The sequence below is a fragment of the Abramis brama genome, assembly GCF_963993115.1.
Source record: "Abramis brama genome assembly, chromosome: 23".
Lineage (NCBI taxonomy): Eukaryota > Metazoa > Chordata > Actinopteri > Cypriniformes > Leuciscidae > Abramis > Abramis brama.
The window spans coordinates 15,692,552-15,712,713 of NC_139985.1; the positions used below are offsets into that span (position 1 = coordinate 15,692,552).

General features: G+C 37.3%; 1 protein-coding gene across 1 annotated transcript; it reads left to right on the forward strand.

The window, feature by feature from the left end:
* The first annotated feature begins 54 nt into the window (after positions 1 to 54).
* Positions 55 to 15,814, forward strand: eogt (EGF domain-specific O-linked N-acetylglucosamine (GlcNAc) transferase). The gene is made up of 16 exons (XM_084100428.1): positions 55 to 143; positions 5,349 to 5,590; positions 5,814 to 5,914; positions 7,362 to 7,470; positions 7,624 to 7,718; positions 7,846 to 7,950; positions 8,966 to 9,072; positions 9,170 to 9,273; positions 10,730 to 10,822; positions 10,912 to 10,983; positions 11,292 to 11,378; positions 12,482 to 12,550; positions 12,742 to 12,803; positions 12,886 to 13,005; positions 14,404 to 14,506; positions 14,888 to 15,814. The coding sequence occupies exons 2-16, from the start codon at positions 5,393 to 5,395 to the stop codon at positions 15,032 to 15,034; spliced, it is 1,572 nt and encodes a 523-aa protein (XP_083956554.1). The 5' UTR covers positions 55 to 143; positions 5,349 to 5,392; the 3' UTR covers positions 15,035 to 15,814.
* The last annotated feature ends 4,348 nt before the right edge of the window (positions 15,815 to 20,162 follow it).

Sequence of the window (20,162 nt, forward strand, 5' to 3'; positions counted from 1 at the left end):
TTAATCAGTATAAAATTAAGATCTTCTCGTGCGCCCTCTTGCGGTTAATAATAGCAGTAACACATGCCGGCTGATAGTTTCCGGTAGTATGGCGACTGCATCACTAAATTCAACCACTGCCTTTCCTTAGTTTCTCCAAGGAGGTAAGCATGTAATTATTATTTTTTTGTTAGAACTGTGACTATTCACTTTAACTTTCTCAGAGCTACTAAAAGTCGGAACAAAGTTAATTTCCTTTTGTGTGGGTATATGTGTTTTTGAGCTAGTAAAGACAGCTGATAAAATATAACTGATGGTGGGACAGCTGCAAGAGCTTCTCACCCTGGCAACGTGTCAAGTCTTTGTGGTTGTTACGGTCCTCACCTCAGCTTGCACCATTATTATTTTTGTTGTGTGTTATTTTAACATTGTGGTGTGTCGGTGCATCTGGGAATCGCAGCTCTATAGTTTGACTATAGCCTACCTTTTACAAGGAGAAAAGAAAGGGAAAAAAAAGCCCGTGCAGATTTCACTAACTTTTACCATGTATCTATGGACAGGAATCCAGTATGGTACATTTACTCTTCTGTAGGACACTTAATTGAGCTGCTCCATGAAGCGAATGAGATTGGGAATACACAGTGCGCCTTTGTTAATCTATTTGATCTGGCCTGTCTAGACAGATCGCATTAGACACTGAATTTAGAAGTGACGAATCTAATAGTTCAAAATCCCTTGGTAGTCATACAGTTACTCTAGCTGTTTTTACTACTGTAAATCATAAGTAATTAAAAAGGGACATCTCTTTCAATGAATGCCAGAAGTTTATTATAATCTTTCTGTCATTGTGTTAAGTAGCCTATCTTTTTTTTAGTAGGCTACACAATGCTTGTAATTCCAGAAGTTTTATTAAAGTATTTGTACGTAAACTATGATTATCGTGGTGATTTGTGCAAATATTGCTTAATTAATAGGTTCATTTGGCGTTCTCCGGTCACATTTGCATAATGTGGGTGTGTTTTTTTCCCACGGGTTTTTAATCATGTAATAATCTGTAATTACGTTGTCATAATTATAAGGCAACACAGCAAAGCAGTTGGTCATTTCCCCTTGCAAAAAATCACCATAGCTACCTAGAAATCATAGTTATAAAGATAATATTCATTTAATTTATTAATATATTACTATTAGTAAGCCTATGTATGTTAAGTAGATACAAATAACTTTAGTAAATGGCACATACCACTTTGATGTCCCATGACTTATTTTTAAAGTCACAAATCTTATGTTTATGTTGCTAAACTATTATCTAATATAAAGTTAGTCTACCATGAAAGGTAGTTTAAAACATTAAATGTCTGTGGGGATTGTGGCCTGTCCCACATCGGAGGTTCGACTGTATCCAAAATAATAGAACAATGCCATTTTGACATGTTTTGAATTATTATTCAATGAAATGGATTAATTTTAATAAAAAAATTGTACAAGTAGTAACATCCTATTAACTGTTTCTACATCAAGGTATAGGAAGACAGTTTGTAACACTGGTGTACTCAGGAACAGGCTGAAGACTCAGATGAGATCCAAACACCACTTTAATAGTAACACTTAATAATCAGGTAACAGGCAGGGGAAACTCACATTTACACAGTGTAGGGGAGACCTGGGACAGTTGCAACATGGGGATGGTTGCAACATGTCATTTTTCTCCAATCAAAAACAAGCTTGAGTGATGACACTCATACTGCACATGCAGTTAGACCCTCCCCCCACCAAGAAGACAGTAGACATATTCAACATCTGCTGCTGCATTTATTGAACAAAACTTGTTTTGGAGGTATGAAAGTAAATTTTTCATGAGATATAATTTTTGTCATACTGTCCTGACATTTTGTATGAATTAATCAAAACTTACTTAGTTTGAATTATTGTTTTGTTGACTTCTAAGTGACATGGTTAGCATGTGTCAAAGTCAGTGTGTATAGCAGGCACATGATGTTCTGTCATGGCTGATAGGGTTGGGGACAGTTGCAACAAGTTATAAATTGCATGTTTAATAAAAGTTTGTTGCATTTCAAATGGTTCAATTCTTCCTGTCTGACACTGAAATATGGAGGGATTGAATAGCATCTGTAACACCTGCACACTGAATCTATGTAGGCCTATGTTCTACACATAAACAAACAAAACTCAATAACTGTTATTTGATAAATATGACTAAAATTATTGGCTACAATAATATTATTGAAATAAATAATACTATAATATTATAGTATGCCTAAAACACTTAATATTTTCAGAATTCTATGCTCATTGAGACAAAAAGCTTAAGTTAATTAATGAAATTTAAGGTATTTTTAACATGTTGCAACCGTCCCTGGGTTGTGTTGCAACTGTCCCTTGGGTTGGGGTCAGTTGCAACATCTGGCTTCTTCCATTCAAATAAATACTGTGAACGATATGTCATATATAATCAGCTCAAATAGTCTCTGAGTAACTGAGAGAAATGCAAAGTGTTGCAACTGTCCCCGGTCTCCCCTAGTATTACGGTGACCAGACAAGGATTGCAGGAGAAGGAACAACTTAAGTAGTGAACAGAATGAGGATAATTACTAAACACAGCTGACACACATTAACTCATAATGACAGTAACCAAGGAGACAGAAGAGTGGCGGGAAACTGAACAAAGAAACATGTGCCCGACGAAAACACTGAAAGTCCATGAACAAAACTAAACTGAACGTGACATAACGTCCATCCCGGCAAGGCGCGACCTCGCACTGTAGAAGATTGTTGACAGATGAAGAGATGGCGGAGGTTTAGGAGGAGGACGTGGCGAAGGGCTGGTGATAGATAACGACGACCAGGGAGGAGCAGGAGGTAGCATCCATGGTGGAGAAGACAGGAGGAGTGGCCAGGTGGATGCGACCAAGAGCTCAGCCATGCCGGTAGACCAAGACGGAGTCGATGGCGGGAGGAGCCATGATGGTGATGACATCTGGGGAACAACTGATGGTGAAGGAGCCTTGGGAGGTGGAGCCCACCGCGCAGACGGAAGTCCGAGGAAGTGATGGGACGCCAGTGATCTAGGCGGCTGCGACAGAGCCTCCGCGACGACCCCCAGAGATGGAAGTGGGGATCCAGAAGGCTGAGGACGAGCTGGTGTGACCGAGGTTGGAGGTGGAGCTTGCCGAAGTCAGAAGGGGTGGAGTGCCGGAGAGCAGCGGACGGCCCGCAAGTCCGCAGTGGAGGTGTGGCGATGTTCGACCCAGGTGGAGCCGGCGGTCCGAGGGAGCCCGGTGAGGCCGAATGGCTGATGGTCAACGCTGGAGTCGAGGTGGGACAGAGCGCAGCGAGGCTGGAGGCGGAGCCAAGGGCTCATCACACCCAGGAATAGGCTCCCAGCAGGTCTACGGTGTAACCACGCCACTGAGAGGAAGATGAGGTGACACAGAGGGACTGATGGGGGGTGATGATGACTCAGTGGCAGGCTTGGCTGAGGACTGAAAATGGAGAGTGGCACAAAAACCAACAAAAAATAGAGCATTCCTGATGGCAGTATGTAGAGGTGGTGGAAGAGGGAGGCTGGGTGAGGATAACAGGACTGATGAAGAAGATTCAGATGAGTTCAAGGGAGACAGGGAATTACACTCTCCACACTCAAACTGTCCAACAGGTCCAGCTGGTGCTCGCTCTTAGTGGCAGGAGGGCGGGCGTGGCTCGCTTCCATCCCCTCGAACTCGATGAGGATTCCCACGGCGATGGGCGTGTTTGCCGGCTCACACCCCTGGTCAGACTCTCCGTGGTGCTTCAACTCCGGGCCAATGGTGTGCTCTGCCCTCCCATTCTCAATCGTCAATCGTCGCTGCAAGCAGAAGTCTCCAGTCTGCGGGGGGCTCAGGCGTCGTTGATCGGGGTGGTGACGGGCTGGGCTCTGGGTCTGGCCGGGTTCTGGATCAGGGCCGTACACTCTCCAGACACCTCACCACAGCTTTTCTCCAACTCAATCCGGTGGTGTCTGGAAGGTAGATGGGGTTGTGGAAGTTTGCCCCGATCCAGAACAGGGTCTTTAGGGTCTTTAGGGTCTTGTCGTCGCGCAGGCTGGTAAGTGCAAGACAACCGAAGTTCGTGAAGGATGTTACTACTTGTGAAGGGCTCCCCTGAGCCACCGAAATAAACTGAGCTCTTATATCCATTTTGGAGGTCCGATCATCTGTAACACTGTGGTGTACTCAGGAACAGGCTGAAGACTCAAAAGATGAGATCCAAACACTTTAATAGTAACACTCAATAATCAGGTAACAGGCAGGGGAAACTCACATTTACACAGTTTAGTATTACAGTGACCAGACAAGGATTGCAGGAGAAGGAACAACTTAAGTAGTGAACAGAATGAGGATAATTACTAAACACAGCTGACACACATTAACTCATAATGACGGTAACCAAGGAGACGGAAGAGTGGCGGGAAACTGAACAAAGAAACATGTGACCGATGAAAACACTGAAAGTCCATGAACAAAACTAAACTGAACGTGACAGTTATTCTCATTCAATTTTTGTAAATTTTACAGAAATTGTAGCGTTGCCTGACTGCATTTGTCAAGCTCAAACAAATATTTTTTTCATGTATAGAAAAAAATCAATTACAACAAACCAACATATAGTTTAATTAATAGGTTATAATTTTATTTATTTATTTATTTCATTATTTTTAATTAATTTAGTCAATGTTTAAATTTTATTCCTAGAAAGTGACGTAAATCACTTTACTTAAATGTTGATAAAAATGTTTGTCACAAATGGGAAATGAAATCATTTTAAAGCTTGCTTTTAGAGTATTAAAAAATCTGTGTAAAGAAGAAGTGCTTATTTTCTCTAGAGCATTAGACAAATTATCAGCTGTGATCGATTCCATTCAAGTACTTGTGGTAATGCTGTGAAAAATAACAAAACGAGGCAGGCATTATGATTAAGTATAAATAGTTAATGATCTTACAGAGATCTTATCATCTTATCAGAAAATCAAAGAAATCCTCCCCGTTATGGTTCAATATTAGTTCTCAACCCATATCAGAGAACATACATAACCACCATTTCTGTCGAATGTACACTTGTTTTTCTATTAATTTCCCTCAATCCTGGCCTTATTGCTTAAACAATTGAAGGAAAAAGGTCACTAATATTTCCTGTGGTAGGAGTTTCACATGGAGTAAGATCCGTTCATTTGCAGGTTCCCACACTGTTGTTACTTCCAGAGCTTTGGTGTTTGTCCTCCCCCGTAAACCATTAGTTTTCTAGCTCTAAACACGCTTGTTCTCTCTCTCTCTCTCTCTCTCTCTCTCTCTCTCTCTCATAAATGAGTATAGGTGCTGAGAGCCAGTGTGGTTCCTTCCATGTGGCTTGAGGGACTATGCTGCTGCTGGTAGCTCTGTGCCTGGCCTGCACTTATAAAACCATCTCTACCACAGACAGTGGCCAGAACAGCAGCCGCACGCCACAGCCGGACTACAGCAGCCTGGCGCTGCCTCAGCAGCATATTCCATTCTTTCTGCACAACAACAAACCATTGGTCAAACTCTGCAAGGAGGACCCGCTTTGCCCTTATAAAGTAAGCTATTTCCTCTTGTTTCTTATGGAATGCGTGCTAAAGTTGGGTTAGAGGTGAGACATTGTAATACATGAGCTATAATGGTGGATTAGGGACTGATCTTTTTGGTATACAGTAGCTTGTGACTTTATTGCTAATTTCTAGTGTTGTGTAAATGCTTTACTGTCAGTAGATGATTATACGGGATGTTCTCTTAACTCTGTGTCTCTGTTGGCTGTGACAGGATGCTCTGTTGCTCACGAATTCCTGCTGGGGGTATGAAAAGAGCTGCTCCGCTGAGCACAGATTCAGCTATCCTGTGTGCACCAGTGTTGACTCAGGATGGTATACCTTTCTTTACTGACCTAAATTTTTCTTTAACATTTTTGTGTTTTCCCACTAACTATCTAATTACCCATGTATATGTATGTATATAGGCAGGACAGCAAAAATAACAACTGTCATCAAGTTTTACTCACACTCAAAGCTATTGAAAGATCAGAATTTGTGTGGGACACTTTTATAAGACTTTTTGGAGGAGGTAGCCATTGATCACAGTCTATTTTTTTAAGTAGTATCTCCTTTAAAAGTATCTCCTTTTGTGGATGACAAACATTTGAATGACATGATGTGAGTAAGTGTTGGCAGAAATTTTTTATTTTTGGTTGAATATCAAGCAATATTAGCAGATATTCGCAAAAGCTTGGGGTCGGTAAGATTGTTTACGTTTTTTGAAAGAAGTCTCTTTTGCACACCAAGGCATTTATTTGATCAAAAATACAATAAAAACAGTAATATTGTTAATATAATGATATTATAATATTGATAATATAATATATAAAATTAGTATTGTTATTTAATAATTGACCACAATATGTGTAATAATTATAAATATTATATAATTATTACATGAAATAAGTATTTACAGTATTTATTACTATAGGTGAATGTTAAATTATAAATATGCTGCTGTTTATTCATTGTCAATTCATCTTTATTCATAATGCATTAATTAACATTAATAAATACAACTTGAAATAAAAAAAATGCAATGTTAACAAATTGAACTTTATTGTGAAGTGTTACCCAATTATGCTTGTGTAATAACAAGTTAAATATCTATATTACATTTTCAGATGAAGTACAGTATGTCACTGCTTGTGTTGTGGTTTCTCTCTTTGTGAAAAATCACTTCTCAAAATTGTGGAATTTTTGATGCCAGAGATTTACACTTTATTAAACGAATCCGAACAGCTTCCTGCAGGGAGCAGCTCCAGATTTCTGCCCCGTTCTCAATATATATCCATATATCCTATAGATATTCTTTGCAACACCATGTGTAACACATTCTATATATATATTAATAGAAAGTTCTTCACCATATATGACCGCATATATGACATTTCATTCTCCTGCAGGCTCCAGCACATAATGCTAAATAATAATGTTCTCATGTACGGTTTAATTTATTTATTTTCTAAGAAATAAAATCTTCTTCACTTGAAGATTCATGTCAACTGTAGTTCCATAAACTATTGTGTGAAACATTGTTGAATTCAACTGTTTATTTGCATCCGTGTCTTACAAATATTTTCTCAATTCGCACTACAAACCCTATTCACTGTGGAAATTCCTTTAATCTAGTGCTAATATTAAGCTAACACAAGTTACTAACATTTGAACACCGCTGTTTTTCCGCTGTGTCACTCAAGCACTTCAAGGACTTTACCTTCTATACAAAGACTTCTATTATCTACTCCACATTGTGCCACTGTCTGTCTTCTTTCTGTAGGGCGGGCTCTATTCAGACTGCACAGGAACTGTTCTGGAAGCAGGCAGATTTTGGCTACGTGAGGGAGCGTCTCAGTGAGATGAAGACATTGTGCAAGCCGTCGAGTCCTGTGAGTCTACCTCTGTCTCATTTGCCTCGTCTTTACCGTCCTCCAGAGCTTTGAGCATGAGCACTGAGCTTAAGACATAAGGGCTGTTTTAAACATGTCCAAACAATACTGGGAACAAACTTGCAAATACAAGTTTGAAACTTTTTTTAAAAGGGTGATTCCTCTCTGAAGTGCTCCAGTCATATGCGGTTCTGCAGGGCCACAAACCTGTACCTGGACCTGAGGAGTCCCCGCAGAGGTCACGAGAGGTCAGTGCAATGCAAAACCCTGTGAATTAGTTTTCTCTCTGGCAGAACTGCGAGAACTTCCTGTCTAAATGAGTCCTCTTTCTTTCTCTCTCTCTCTCTCCATCTCTCTTTCTCTATGCCACTGCAGGTATAAAGAGGATTTCCTGGAACAGGGTGAGATCGGTGGTCACTGCAGCCTTAATAGTAAAGCACTAGCTGCAGAAGGGGCACACAAGAGTCCTCTTCAGTCTTGGTAAATAACTTTATATATAACTTTTATGTCCAAATAAAAAACTTCATGGACATTTATTGCATTAATGTATTTCTTAACATATGTGGCAAAACTTTTAGAAACCAAGATGGATTAACTACTATAGGATCAGTAAGATTTTTTTCTTTTGAAAAAATATACTTGGTATTATTTTATTTTACTTTTATAGATGCATTAAATTGCACAAAAGTGACAATAAAATGTATAATGATACAAAATATATATATATATTTCTAATAAATGCTGTTCTTTTGAACTTTCTATTGATCAAAGAATCAATCTGTCATGGTCTGTTTTCAACATTGATAATAATAATAAATGTTTCTAGAGCACAAACTCTGCACATTAAAATAATTTCTGAAGGATCATGTGACACTGAAGACTCATCACAGGAATACATTTAATTCTAAAATATATTATAATAGAAAACAGTTATTTTAAATTTAGAAAAAATCTTTCTGATTCCAAACATTTGAACAGTAGAATATATCTGCTAATGTCTCTTGACATTCACATCATTTACTTACCTTATTTTTCGTTCACAAAAGGAGATATTTTAAAAAATGTTCATGCTGCTCTTTTCCATACAATAAAAGTAGACCGTGATCAATGGCTACCTCCTCCAGAAAGTGCCACAAAAGTGACCCATATCATTTTTTTAGCTATATTCCTATCTTTAAAATCCATTCAATAGTTTTTTCAAATAGTTTGCAGGAAAATTGACCATTTTCACAGAATGTGATAATACGTTTCCCAAGTTGTCATTATCGCAAAACTCAATCGTGGAAACTCTATCACAGATTTTTTCTTTTGCTATTGGAGCAAATGGAAATACAAAAATTATATTTGTTGTCGTCTCTCATTCCCCGCTATAGAAGTTTACCCAACTATGACGACTTCTGCTTCTGAGAACCCCAGAAATGCGACAAGGGTCCATATTAAAGTTTTAAGATATAAAACAGTCTTTTATGTTCATGTCTTGTTTTTCCTCTCTCAGGTTTGCTGAATTGCAGACATACTCAGAGCTCGACTTCCACCCCCAGGACGATGGCCATTGTGATGTTATAATTGACAGACCAACCGTCTTCATGAAACTGGATGCAGGTCATTTTTCTGTGGGAATTAAGGGACCTTTTTGTTAAGTCATCACAAAGGCTTTTTTTTTTTTTTTTTTAATGCATGCTTCTCCTGTCTTTTGCAGGAGTGAACATGTACCATCATTTCTGTGACTTTGTCAACCTCTACATCTCCCAGCACATCAACAATTCCTTCAGCCGTGACATAAACATTGTCATGTGGGACACAGTAAGTGTTCATCTCTCTTAAACACACAAACATTCTTTGCTTCTAATGTCTTCCAGTAAATCATCAACCATGAGGGCTTAGAGAGCATTTCTTTCAAACACTGATGGAAGGTTTGTTGTTTAAACCGACTGCCAGTTTCAGGAGGTGTGCGGTTCCTAAAAGAGAAAGATAAAAAGGAAACAGTGGGCTGAAAATAAAGTGACTTACGAGAAAACCTTATCCTGCCCATTGTTCAGACACTGGTATTTCAAGGGCGAGGAACTGAGGAAGAGGGAAAATGAAGGGGTGTGTAGAAAGAGGGAGACTTTTTTTGTATGAAACAATGGAATGCAAAATTAAATCCACCTTGTAATATTATTATATATTTATGTACTTGAGAATTGTTTGAGAAACGTTTGACAACCGCATTTACTTGAAGGTGTGAGTCTCGAAATGTCCCATTCACACAGCAACTTACACTAGCATCTCAAATTCGAATACTGTCTGTATGAACGTTAAATGGGAGTCAAGCCAGTATTCTCAACCATGATAGTGACCAAGTAATATCAAAGATGGCGACGTCCATAAAACTGAAAAGTCTTATTACTTTTGACACGACAAGAGTTCAATCGAGTTGCAAGTTAATCCGTCAAATCTTTATTAACCGAGAGCAGCGTTTAAATCTGGGTGGAGAGCGGAGGCTGCGGAGCATTTGAGTCGCGTGTAGAGCAAAACGTGATCTCTGGTGGAGATCAGTGAGTGGATCTAAAACCTTCAGATGACACACAGCTCATAACTCCTTCGCTGTACCACACATGAAAACAACTCAGCACACGGTAGACAGGCATTTGTGCAGCGCGTAGCGGCTCCCTCGCGACAGTTCAGTTCAGTTCAGTCCGGTTCCGTTCACAGAGCGCGAGAATGCGGTACGTGAGTCCTCAAGTTTTTCAGGTGTGAGTTCGGTTACAAAATGCGGTTGTCACTGTGTGTGAACGTCACCGTATTAAGGACTCAAATGCATTCTGTTGCTGTGTGAACGTGGCCAGTGTGTCCAGACTTTGAATGGTCCTTTTGGATTTTAGTTTCAATCGTAGATTAAGAGAGATTAGGAAAATAAGGATTCGAATCTAATCCAGTTAAGAAGATAAATTTAGGTAAGGTAATGACTCTTAGTTCCTGTCTGATTAATTAATTGGTTATTGCATGACTTTTGACTGATCATGATGGCTATTTTGAATATGCAGACAACGCTATCATACAGTAACTCATCAGTCAATACCATTGCTGAATATTTGCTCCTTAAAACTGCAGTGTATCAAAGAGCATCTAAAAAATTTGGTAAAAAAAAAAAAAAAAGGTTACATTTAACTGTCATTTTGATTTTCAAAGATGAGTTTTAAGGGATACAATGATTGACTGCAGGTGGACTTTTAAAAAAAATCTTCAATGCATTTAATTGAGTTGTTTTGTCTGTCAGAGTGTGTATGGATATGGAGACCTGTTCAGTGAAACGTGGCAGGCTTTCACATATTATGACATCATTCACCTCAAAAACTTTGACTCCAAAAGGGTAAAAGACTTTTACACCACATCACCAGTTCACACTTTTATCAGCATCTCAGTGTTTTGCTGCTATTTAAAAGTATGTGTTTTTCACAGGTGTGTTTTAGAGACGCATTTTTCTCTCTCCTTCCAAGAATGCGATATGGCCTTTTCTACAACACCCCTCTTGTACGTATCCTTATAATTGGCGTGCATCTGTTGCTCTCAAGTGCCCCCCCCCCCCCCCCCCCCTCCCTCCATTTAGAATTTGTTCATCTCATCATGTTCATCTGCTGTCTTCTGTCTGTGTTAATGCATCTCTGCGTGACATCTTCGGATGCTGTGCATGTGATATAGAGTATTTGCTTTGTGTGAGACTAAACTCATCTGTTGCTGCCGCTCAAATCATCCTCATATTAATGATTGTGTGCCTCTGCCTTCTGTGTGCAAATGACATGAAGAGAAGATTTAACTGACAGATGTGTGTAATTTGATAGATCTCTGACTGCCACAGTAAGGGGCTGTTCAAGGCGTTTTCCCAGCATGTCCTTTATCGACTCAATGTCCCACAAGATGGACCGAAGGTAAACATGCTTGAACTCACACACACACACACACACACACACACACACACACATGCAAACGCACACGCACACGCATCATACAATACACACACACAGATCATGATTTGATTCCTGTATTCTAATAATAGAAAGACAATCATTCTCTCTGCATGAGATACTAATATATCTATATGTGTTTGATAATGTCTGAAAAACAAAAGAGATTTTTGAAAGAGTGATTTAACAAAGAGATTGTTGTGTGATGTTATGAGCATAAAAACGCCAAAATTAGCACAGGAAACAGATTATATAATTCGTAAATTGTTTATCCATACATTTATAAACACAATTTACGCACTATATAAACTGTGTCTTGTGATAATTTGGAAATTGTTATGCTCATAAAATCACATAACCTCCTAGTGAAATCTGGCATTATCAAATAAATATAGATATCAAAAAAGACATATCAAACATTTATAATATTTTTAATTCTTATAATTTTATAATTATTAATTATTAATATTAATTAATTTTCATATTTTATTATTCATTTTATTTTAAATATAAAATTGATTTTAATTCTTAAAAAGAAATTAATTATAATTTTATATAATATATATTTTATTTAATACTAGATTTCTTATTAAATCATTATTTTATCATTCATATTATATTCTTTATTGTTTTATTATAAATATTAAATTAATTTTAATTCTTATACTTTTAAATACATAAATATTAAATTGTAATATTATAATATTTATAGCCATATTTTCATTATTAGGCTTTTGTGTAGGAAGATTAGCAATAATGTTTAAATTAAGGTCACACACTAAAATAGTTTATTTATTGTCATGATTATACTATCTACCACTAGATGGCACTGTTGTACAATTTATTCCTTCACATGTTCTTTGTCATGAGGGAGCCCAGTTCTTTCTTATCACACATATTATGACATTTACTTCCTCTTTACCCACCTAAATAAAGGTTTAAACAACAAATTGTCATGTCTGAATGTATTTTGAAAATGGATTATATATGTTACAAAATATATAGCTTAAGATATAAATGTGTGTTGAAAAATGTATGAAATCTATGATGTCCTTCTGCTCTGTCAGGTGGGCCAAGTCCGTGTCACTCTGTTGGCAAGAAGCACTGACTACCGTAGGATAATAAACCAGCAGGAGGTGAATGCTCCATCTCTCTCTTTGCTCATCATTGATTTATCACTCTGCTTCCTTAACTGCCCATTTAAACTCTTATTTGCTGAAGACCCCTGCTTGGTAAAAAGCCTCGATTTACTTGGCCTCTGTCCACATGAGTGTGAGGTCTCGTTAATCACCCTCTGAATCCCTGCTGTGTGTATGTGTGTGTTCAGCTTATCAATGCCCTGAAGACAGTGCCTTTATTCGAGGTCAAGCTGGTGGATTACAAATTCAAGTGAGTTATTCTGTCTTTGTTGTTTTTAAATGTAGCAATTTTTTTGGTGTTTGCGTGATTGAAAGCTGGTGTGTATTCTTAGAGAGATGCCGCTTCTGGAGCAGATCCACGCCACACACAACTCTGACATCTTCATTGGGATGCATGGAGCCGGACTGACCCACCTCCTCTTTCTTCCCGACTGGGCCGTCATATTTGAATTGTATGTAACTCTCTGCTTTCTAAGTGCTATAGAGCTGTCAGTCTGAGGAATGTAAATACTTCTTCACTCCACTTCACTTTTAAGTTTTAGAGTCACTTTAAAACCCTCAGAGTTTATATAAACAGTTATTGGTGACAGTCTGATGTTTAAATAATGTTTATACCACTTGATTGTATTAAAACAACCAAAAAGGTTAAAAGTTGAAACATTTATTGCGAGTGATAAATGACAAATGTGAGAAGTGATAGCATGGTTGAGGGACATCCTATGAAGAAATGCATTATGTTTTCTGATGTGTTTAGTTTGACTTAATTATGACTTTAATTTTTATTTTTTTTGTACAAATCAAATACTTTTGCAATAAATACTTTTAAAATATTACCATTCAATTTTAAATGTTTTTGAAAGGAGTCTCTTATGCTCCCACAGGCTGCATTTATTTGATCAAAAATACAGTTAAAAAAATTAATGTTGTGAAATATTATTACAATTTAAAATAATTTGAAAGTGTAATTTATTCCTGTGATGGCAAAGCTGAATTTTCAGTCTTCGGTGTCACATGATCCTTCAGAAATCGTTCTAATATGCTGATTTGGTGATTAAGAAACAGTTGTGCTGCTTAATATTTCTCAGGAAACCATGATTCATTTTTCAGGTTTTTTTGATGAGTAGAAAGTTCAAAAGAATAGCATTTATTTGAAATAGAAATATTTAATAACATTATAAATGTCTTTAATGTCACTTTTGATCAATATAATGTGTCCTTGCTGAGTAAAATTATTCATTTCTTTAATTTTTTTTAAAAATCTTACTGATCCAAACCATTTGAATGGTAGTGTACTTAAAACTTAAAACAGGAACTTAAAACAAGGACCATCCCCACCATACACACTGAAGAAGAAACAGCAATGTGGTTGATCAAAATAGGTTTTCAAATAACTTAAACTTGTTAAAATATTATCTTTAGACTTTATCTTTTTTAAATCTTTATCTTAGCCCCTGACCACCACCAATCTTGGACATTTGGTTGCATTCTTGCTTAAAAAAAAAAGTTTCTTTCTGTTTTACCACTGATAAATGAATACATCACGACTCTTTTTTTCCGTGACACCCATCTGCATGTGTTAATATGTATTCCACAGTGTGCATCTGACACCCATGTCATGTTAAGCATCTACCCAACACTCGCGTGGATGCAGTCAAGCTTCTGTGCTGTACAATGTACTTTTTAATGTGTTACGGAGGAGGGAAGCATCTGACTGTGTCTGTGTGTGTGTGTGTGACAGTGAAATACAGCCTAATTAAACAGTTATCCATCAAACTGAGTCTGCGGAGGCTTTGTGGGCCACTTCCTGCTAAGTTTGGGACATAAAACATTCCTCTTTCTGTATTCCACAGGTACAACTGTCAAGATGAGAGCTGCTACCGTGATCTGGCCCGACTGAGGGGAGTCCATTACATGACTTGGCAGAAAAGGGACAAAGTGTTCCCCCAGGATAAGGTGAAGAGAGCACACATACACACACACACACACACACATAGCCAAACCTGTACACCACTGCCTGGATTCATTCCAGTTTATATCATTTAATTCCAGTATTCCTTTATACATTACCAAAATCACATTCGTGTGAGTAATGTTAGTACCTTTAAACTAGTTACATAACCTTCTATTAGAGAATTTTAATTCCCTAATAGGAATATATATACACCCACCAGCCACTTTATTTGGTAAATCTTGCTAGTACCAGGTTGGACCCCGTTTTGCCTTCAGAACTACCTTGATTTTTCAACAAGGTGCTGGAAACATTCCTCAGAGGTTTTGGTCCATGTTGACATTATATTACAGTATATTATTGACGAATATTTTGTTCTGTCTCAGGGTCATCATCCTACTCTTGGGGAACATCCTAAGTTCACCAACTACACTTTTGACGTAGAGGAGTTCATGCATTTAGTCCTTCTAGCGGCTGAACATGTGACCCGGCACCCGGAGTGGCGTGCGAGACAAGCCCGAGATGAACTGTAACCTGTAAAACACGGTGGTCTTCTGCAAGGAGATAGATGAACACACTCCAACAAACTCTCTGCACTCTTATACTCCTATAGCCATGCTAACGAAAAGCAAATGGCTAATATGGGAAAGCACATTTTACTTTCAGATAAAACAGGGGATGAGGCTTTGGGTACTGAACTAATGTTGAGTCTACCCACATAGTTTGGTAGCACTATTTATAACAGTCAAACCATATTTAAGGCATTTTTTGTGCCTTTTAATACATTTAGGCAAGGGAGATGACCTCAGCTTCATATTTATTACAGTGTCAGTTACTTTTTTATTTCTTTGGCCAGTTAAAGTAGTCATTTTGTAAATACAAAACTATGTTAAGGGATTCATTACTGCAGTCCTGTTGCACACATTAAGATGTTTGTTCAGTATTGCTTACATTTTTTTTATCAGTATTATTATCCTCAGACCCCTTCATAAAGTTTCTGAACAGTTGCAAAAGTTTCTGTAAATTATCATAATTTTAAGTTCTGGTTTGAGTTGAAGTCAAAGTATATCCTAATCCTATATCGAAATCCTATGATGATATTTAATTTTTTTGACTCTGTTTTTGAAAACATCTGTTTTGTATGTGTATGCATTTGGAAAATGAAATGAAGCTATTTAAAAAAAAAAAATTGTGTACAAGATTTCATCTTTCTCACATACATTGAGAAATAATGAAAAATACATAAAACATTATTTATGGATATCACTAAAATTGTGCCTTTATCATAAATCAGTCATTACAAGAACTTGACTTATTTCTGCTGTTCTCTCTGTGTTTCATAGTGTTAGACTCTATACGACAGACAAAAAGTGCACTGGTTTGAGATGTGCTGTCACTGCCATTAATCTCTGTGACCTCAAAGCTGAAACCCGGGGACTTGAGGACACAGGAAAAACCAATGAAATTGAATACATATATTGAAACAATATTAATTCAAAACATTTTAATTAGGGGAAAATTAAGAAACACCTGGAATATTTCTTAATAAATTGCCAGCTTTTCATGTTGTATGCATAGCAGCCAGAGACATGACAAATAATAATAATAATAATAATAATAATAAAAAAATTTATTTACAAAACGCCCGTATTTTTATTTAAATGTAATCAAATAAAACAATTAATTTCCAAAAAGGTTTCCATCTTAAAAAATGTGAGTGTAATATTTTATCCATTATGTTAAGATGAATATTATATGATTGAGACATGAAATAAATGTCCCGAATAACAGAATAATCCCGCACTTGCACTTGTATATTGTGGCCGCTAGATGGCGGTACAACACCATTAATAATTCTTCTCATTTCTTTCGAGTTTCCACCATGACCCCTGATGTCCCCTCTCATTCTCACACGCTGCATTCATCCTACCTGAAAGATTATTAAAGTTTGTGAAATCCATCCATGGCGTTATATATTTATATTTAGGACATTATTTCGATATATCACTTTAGATATTATCTTCTTACTGCTCTCTCACTTCAGTTTTTCACAGTCTTGTACCTCGTATACGCACTTGTCAGAGGTAAATGATAAAGTTACGTTGCTTTCATTGTCTCTCGGTTGTTATAGAGAGGCTAAATGAGTGTGTGCTCGAACACAGACAGTTTATTACAAACGGCGGGCTGCACTTGCTCTGTAATTACTGCTAGTAACAGGAGAGTTATAGTCGCGCGCGTGAAGGATTATTCTCCGTCTCAGTGCTTTCTAATGATGAACCCCACACAGCTAATAACGCCAGCCTTTTCCCTTCATGTCTTATTCAGTGAATTCTTTCTCCGCGCGCGGGTGGCCTTATTTTGTCGTGTTTAAAGTAATGGGATGTCACTGGTGGAATTGTTTGGGAGTGAGCAATTATTACCGCCCTCCTTCCCCTCTCTTCTGCTGAAGAAATGTGCTCCCCAAACCCTGTATCCTCCTCATACACACTGCATCATGTAAATGAGCGCCGCTGCTCTTACCCCTGAGGAAACATGATGATTATGAAAGTTCCTTCCTCGAAATGTATGTCTTTTCTGTTTCGGAAAGGTAAATGAAGTCAATTTCTTAATTTAAATTATTATATTATTATTATAAGAGTAAATAAATAGCATGGTGGTGTCATCTGAGGATAAATTTCAATGTTTTTAAATGTATTTATTTGTGCCTTTAAGAAGTAACAGGGTTGACAGCTTTAGTTCATTTAGTCATTAGCTTTTCTTTTGCTCAAGGTCATGACACATAAGGTGTTTATTAGAAAGAGAATTTTTAATTTAATATATGTATATTTTTGATTATACCCCTACAGATATCTAACTTTCAGTAGTAAGTTGTAAAAAACAACATGATTAGTAGGCTAAGTCATGGCAAATTATGTTTTTACATGAACTCATCAAAATAATGTAGCATTTTAATAAGTTATACAAGATTCAAGTCAGTTTTATATAATTTAAGTTGAAATGACTTGCACAACTAAGTTTACATGCAACTGAATGTAAGTTTTTTATTTAAAATATGTGGAACATTTTTACAGTGTACAAACCTCAAAACACATCACATCAGTAAAAAGTGGTAATGGTAACATTTAAATGACCTGTTTTTGTTAAAGTCAAAAATATTAGTCAACATCCCTAAGTAAATACATTGATTTATACCAACAAAGGAATTTTTTATGCATTAAGTCAGGTAGAAATAGCTCTTTATGGTAGTTATTGCAAGTTACCACTTTTTACAGTGTAAAAGGATCAATGTGTAACATTTTTAAATAGAATATGTGCAAATAAAATCTAAAATTATATAAAGAGACAAATTACAAATAATAGCTTTTATTTTGTATTAATATTGAATATATTTATCAGTACAAATTACTATTTTTTTCCTCCATATTATTTACTAAATAAATACAAATTAAATAAAAAAAATTAAAATGTTTTTTGTTGATGCCTTTAGTAACACATTGGTGTTAGCTTTTTATTGTCACTGTTTGCACATTAGAGACTCTTTTAATGACCCCCCAAAAAACGCAGTGCATGATTTAATGAAAAAATTATATTTATTGCCAAAATATGTCTGGCTGTTTGTGGGCCCAACTTTCCTGTCTGGCCCTGATGTCTTTTGGCTCTATATGACACACAGTCTCTTTTATCCTTCTTCCCTTAGTGTCAATATTTCAGGAAATGAATTTTCGCTCTGACTTTCGACAGAGTGCTACGCAATGTTCCTTCGGCACTGTTCGGTTATGATTCTCCCATTCTTGCCTGCTTTGGAACCGAGATTAGATTTGTTTGTTATCATCCATTACCCATTTCCATTGTCTTCATGCATAATATCCATTATCCTGCGTGTATCAACGTGGCTTAATCTGATTCATCTCACGAAGAAGAAGAAAAAAATTCTCACCACTGAACAGAAATAAATCAATTACCAACGGCTCATCTTACATACCCACTTCTACAGGCGTCCCACAAAGCAAGAAAACATTCTCTTTCAGAGGATAAATGTGGAAATATTGATTGTGTTGGAAGAAATATTCCTCAAGTTATGATCAGACATTTCCATAATGCTCAGTCCTCCGAGAGAACAATCTCAGAAGGAAGAAGTCTCAGCGGGGATCCTATAACACAAGCTCTCTGATAAAAGACATTTGTGCCCTTTCCTCCAATTCGACTCTGTCAGCATTATTACGACTTGTATTCTCTCATATGCCGGTTGTACATTAAATGCTGTAAGTTATATGCAAAACATTCATTCTTGGAGCTGTCAGTTCTTGTGAAGCAACCAACTTGCTTGACTGAAGTCCATTGTGAAAGCAAGGTGTGCTGTCCGTGGTGCTGAAATGAACTCCATAATGTCCAATTGTAGTCGCTGCCTTGTTGCTTAGTAGATTATAGGCTACATTTTATTTATCCTTTCCTCATAGAGATGTAAATTACAGAATATTATGCAATGACAAGTGGAATAATGTGGAGTTATCAATTCCCTGTTACATATTTGACACATGCACTTACAATAGGTTCATTTATGGGAGGCTTATTAATTGATATACCTTTGATGATCTGATCAACCGAGACAGGTGCTTCTCTCACTTCATCACTTGTACACTAGCCTATAGCCACATCTAAATATTCTACACATGGCGCCACAACATGTGATGACTCCTTACATTCTCTCTGCAAAAGTGCAATTGGCCAGCAATTTTGCCCGAGGTCCTTGAAAACAAGTAGCGAACATCTAGAGAGCTTCACAAGGTTGTTTGTGGTTAATATTTTATTAGGTAAATGTCCGGGCCGAAGAGGATGTTCAATGGTGAAAATAAATAGCATGGAATATTGAGTGCAATGGCAGTACTTTTAAAATGAGGATTCAAATGGGTTATATTTCTTGTTGTACCGAATACCCCTTTTATCTCTCTTTTTTTTTTATATACATGAAGGAGACAAAGATTCCAATTTCCTAGCCGAGACGACCGGGGATTGGAGACGCATATCAAAGGATAGTTGGTGTGTAGTTGGCTTAACCCAGGACTTTTATATCCCTTCTGAAGTCAGACGTAGTGCGATAATGAGAAAATAAAAAAAAAATGTCAGGGGTATCAGATGTTAAACCTCTAAATGACCTTTTGGTGTAGGATATGGTATAGGGGCATCCAGAACTGGTATTTATGATGGAAACCGTTGATGGAGATTTAATTTCACCTGCCAGGCTCAACTTTGAGGGGTGTCAGGCTGTGATTGGCTATTGATAAAATCATTTGCCACATGATAGAAATCCAGGCTATGAGACTGAACGAAATAGACTAAATCGATCTTTAAAGGATTAACCTGTGCTTGCGCATGGTAAAAACCAGACTGCGCTTCGAAGCAGGGCAGGTTGTAAGTGTAAAACAATTAAAAACCTTTCCACTCACTTTTTTGCCAGGGTGTCGTTATAATACAGCCGCTCACTTCAACACTTGTAAGCTATGACATCAGTTAGCGTGGATACTTGAAAGATCGCGCGCGCGGGGCGGGGGTGCAGCCGACGCACGTGCGCGGAATAAGCAAGGCAAGTTCGCAGTTCTCTTGTCAAATCGATCGCAGCTCGGGAGGAGTGTGCGAGGCGCAGTTATCATCGCAGACTTCCTC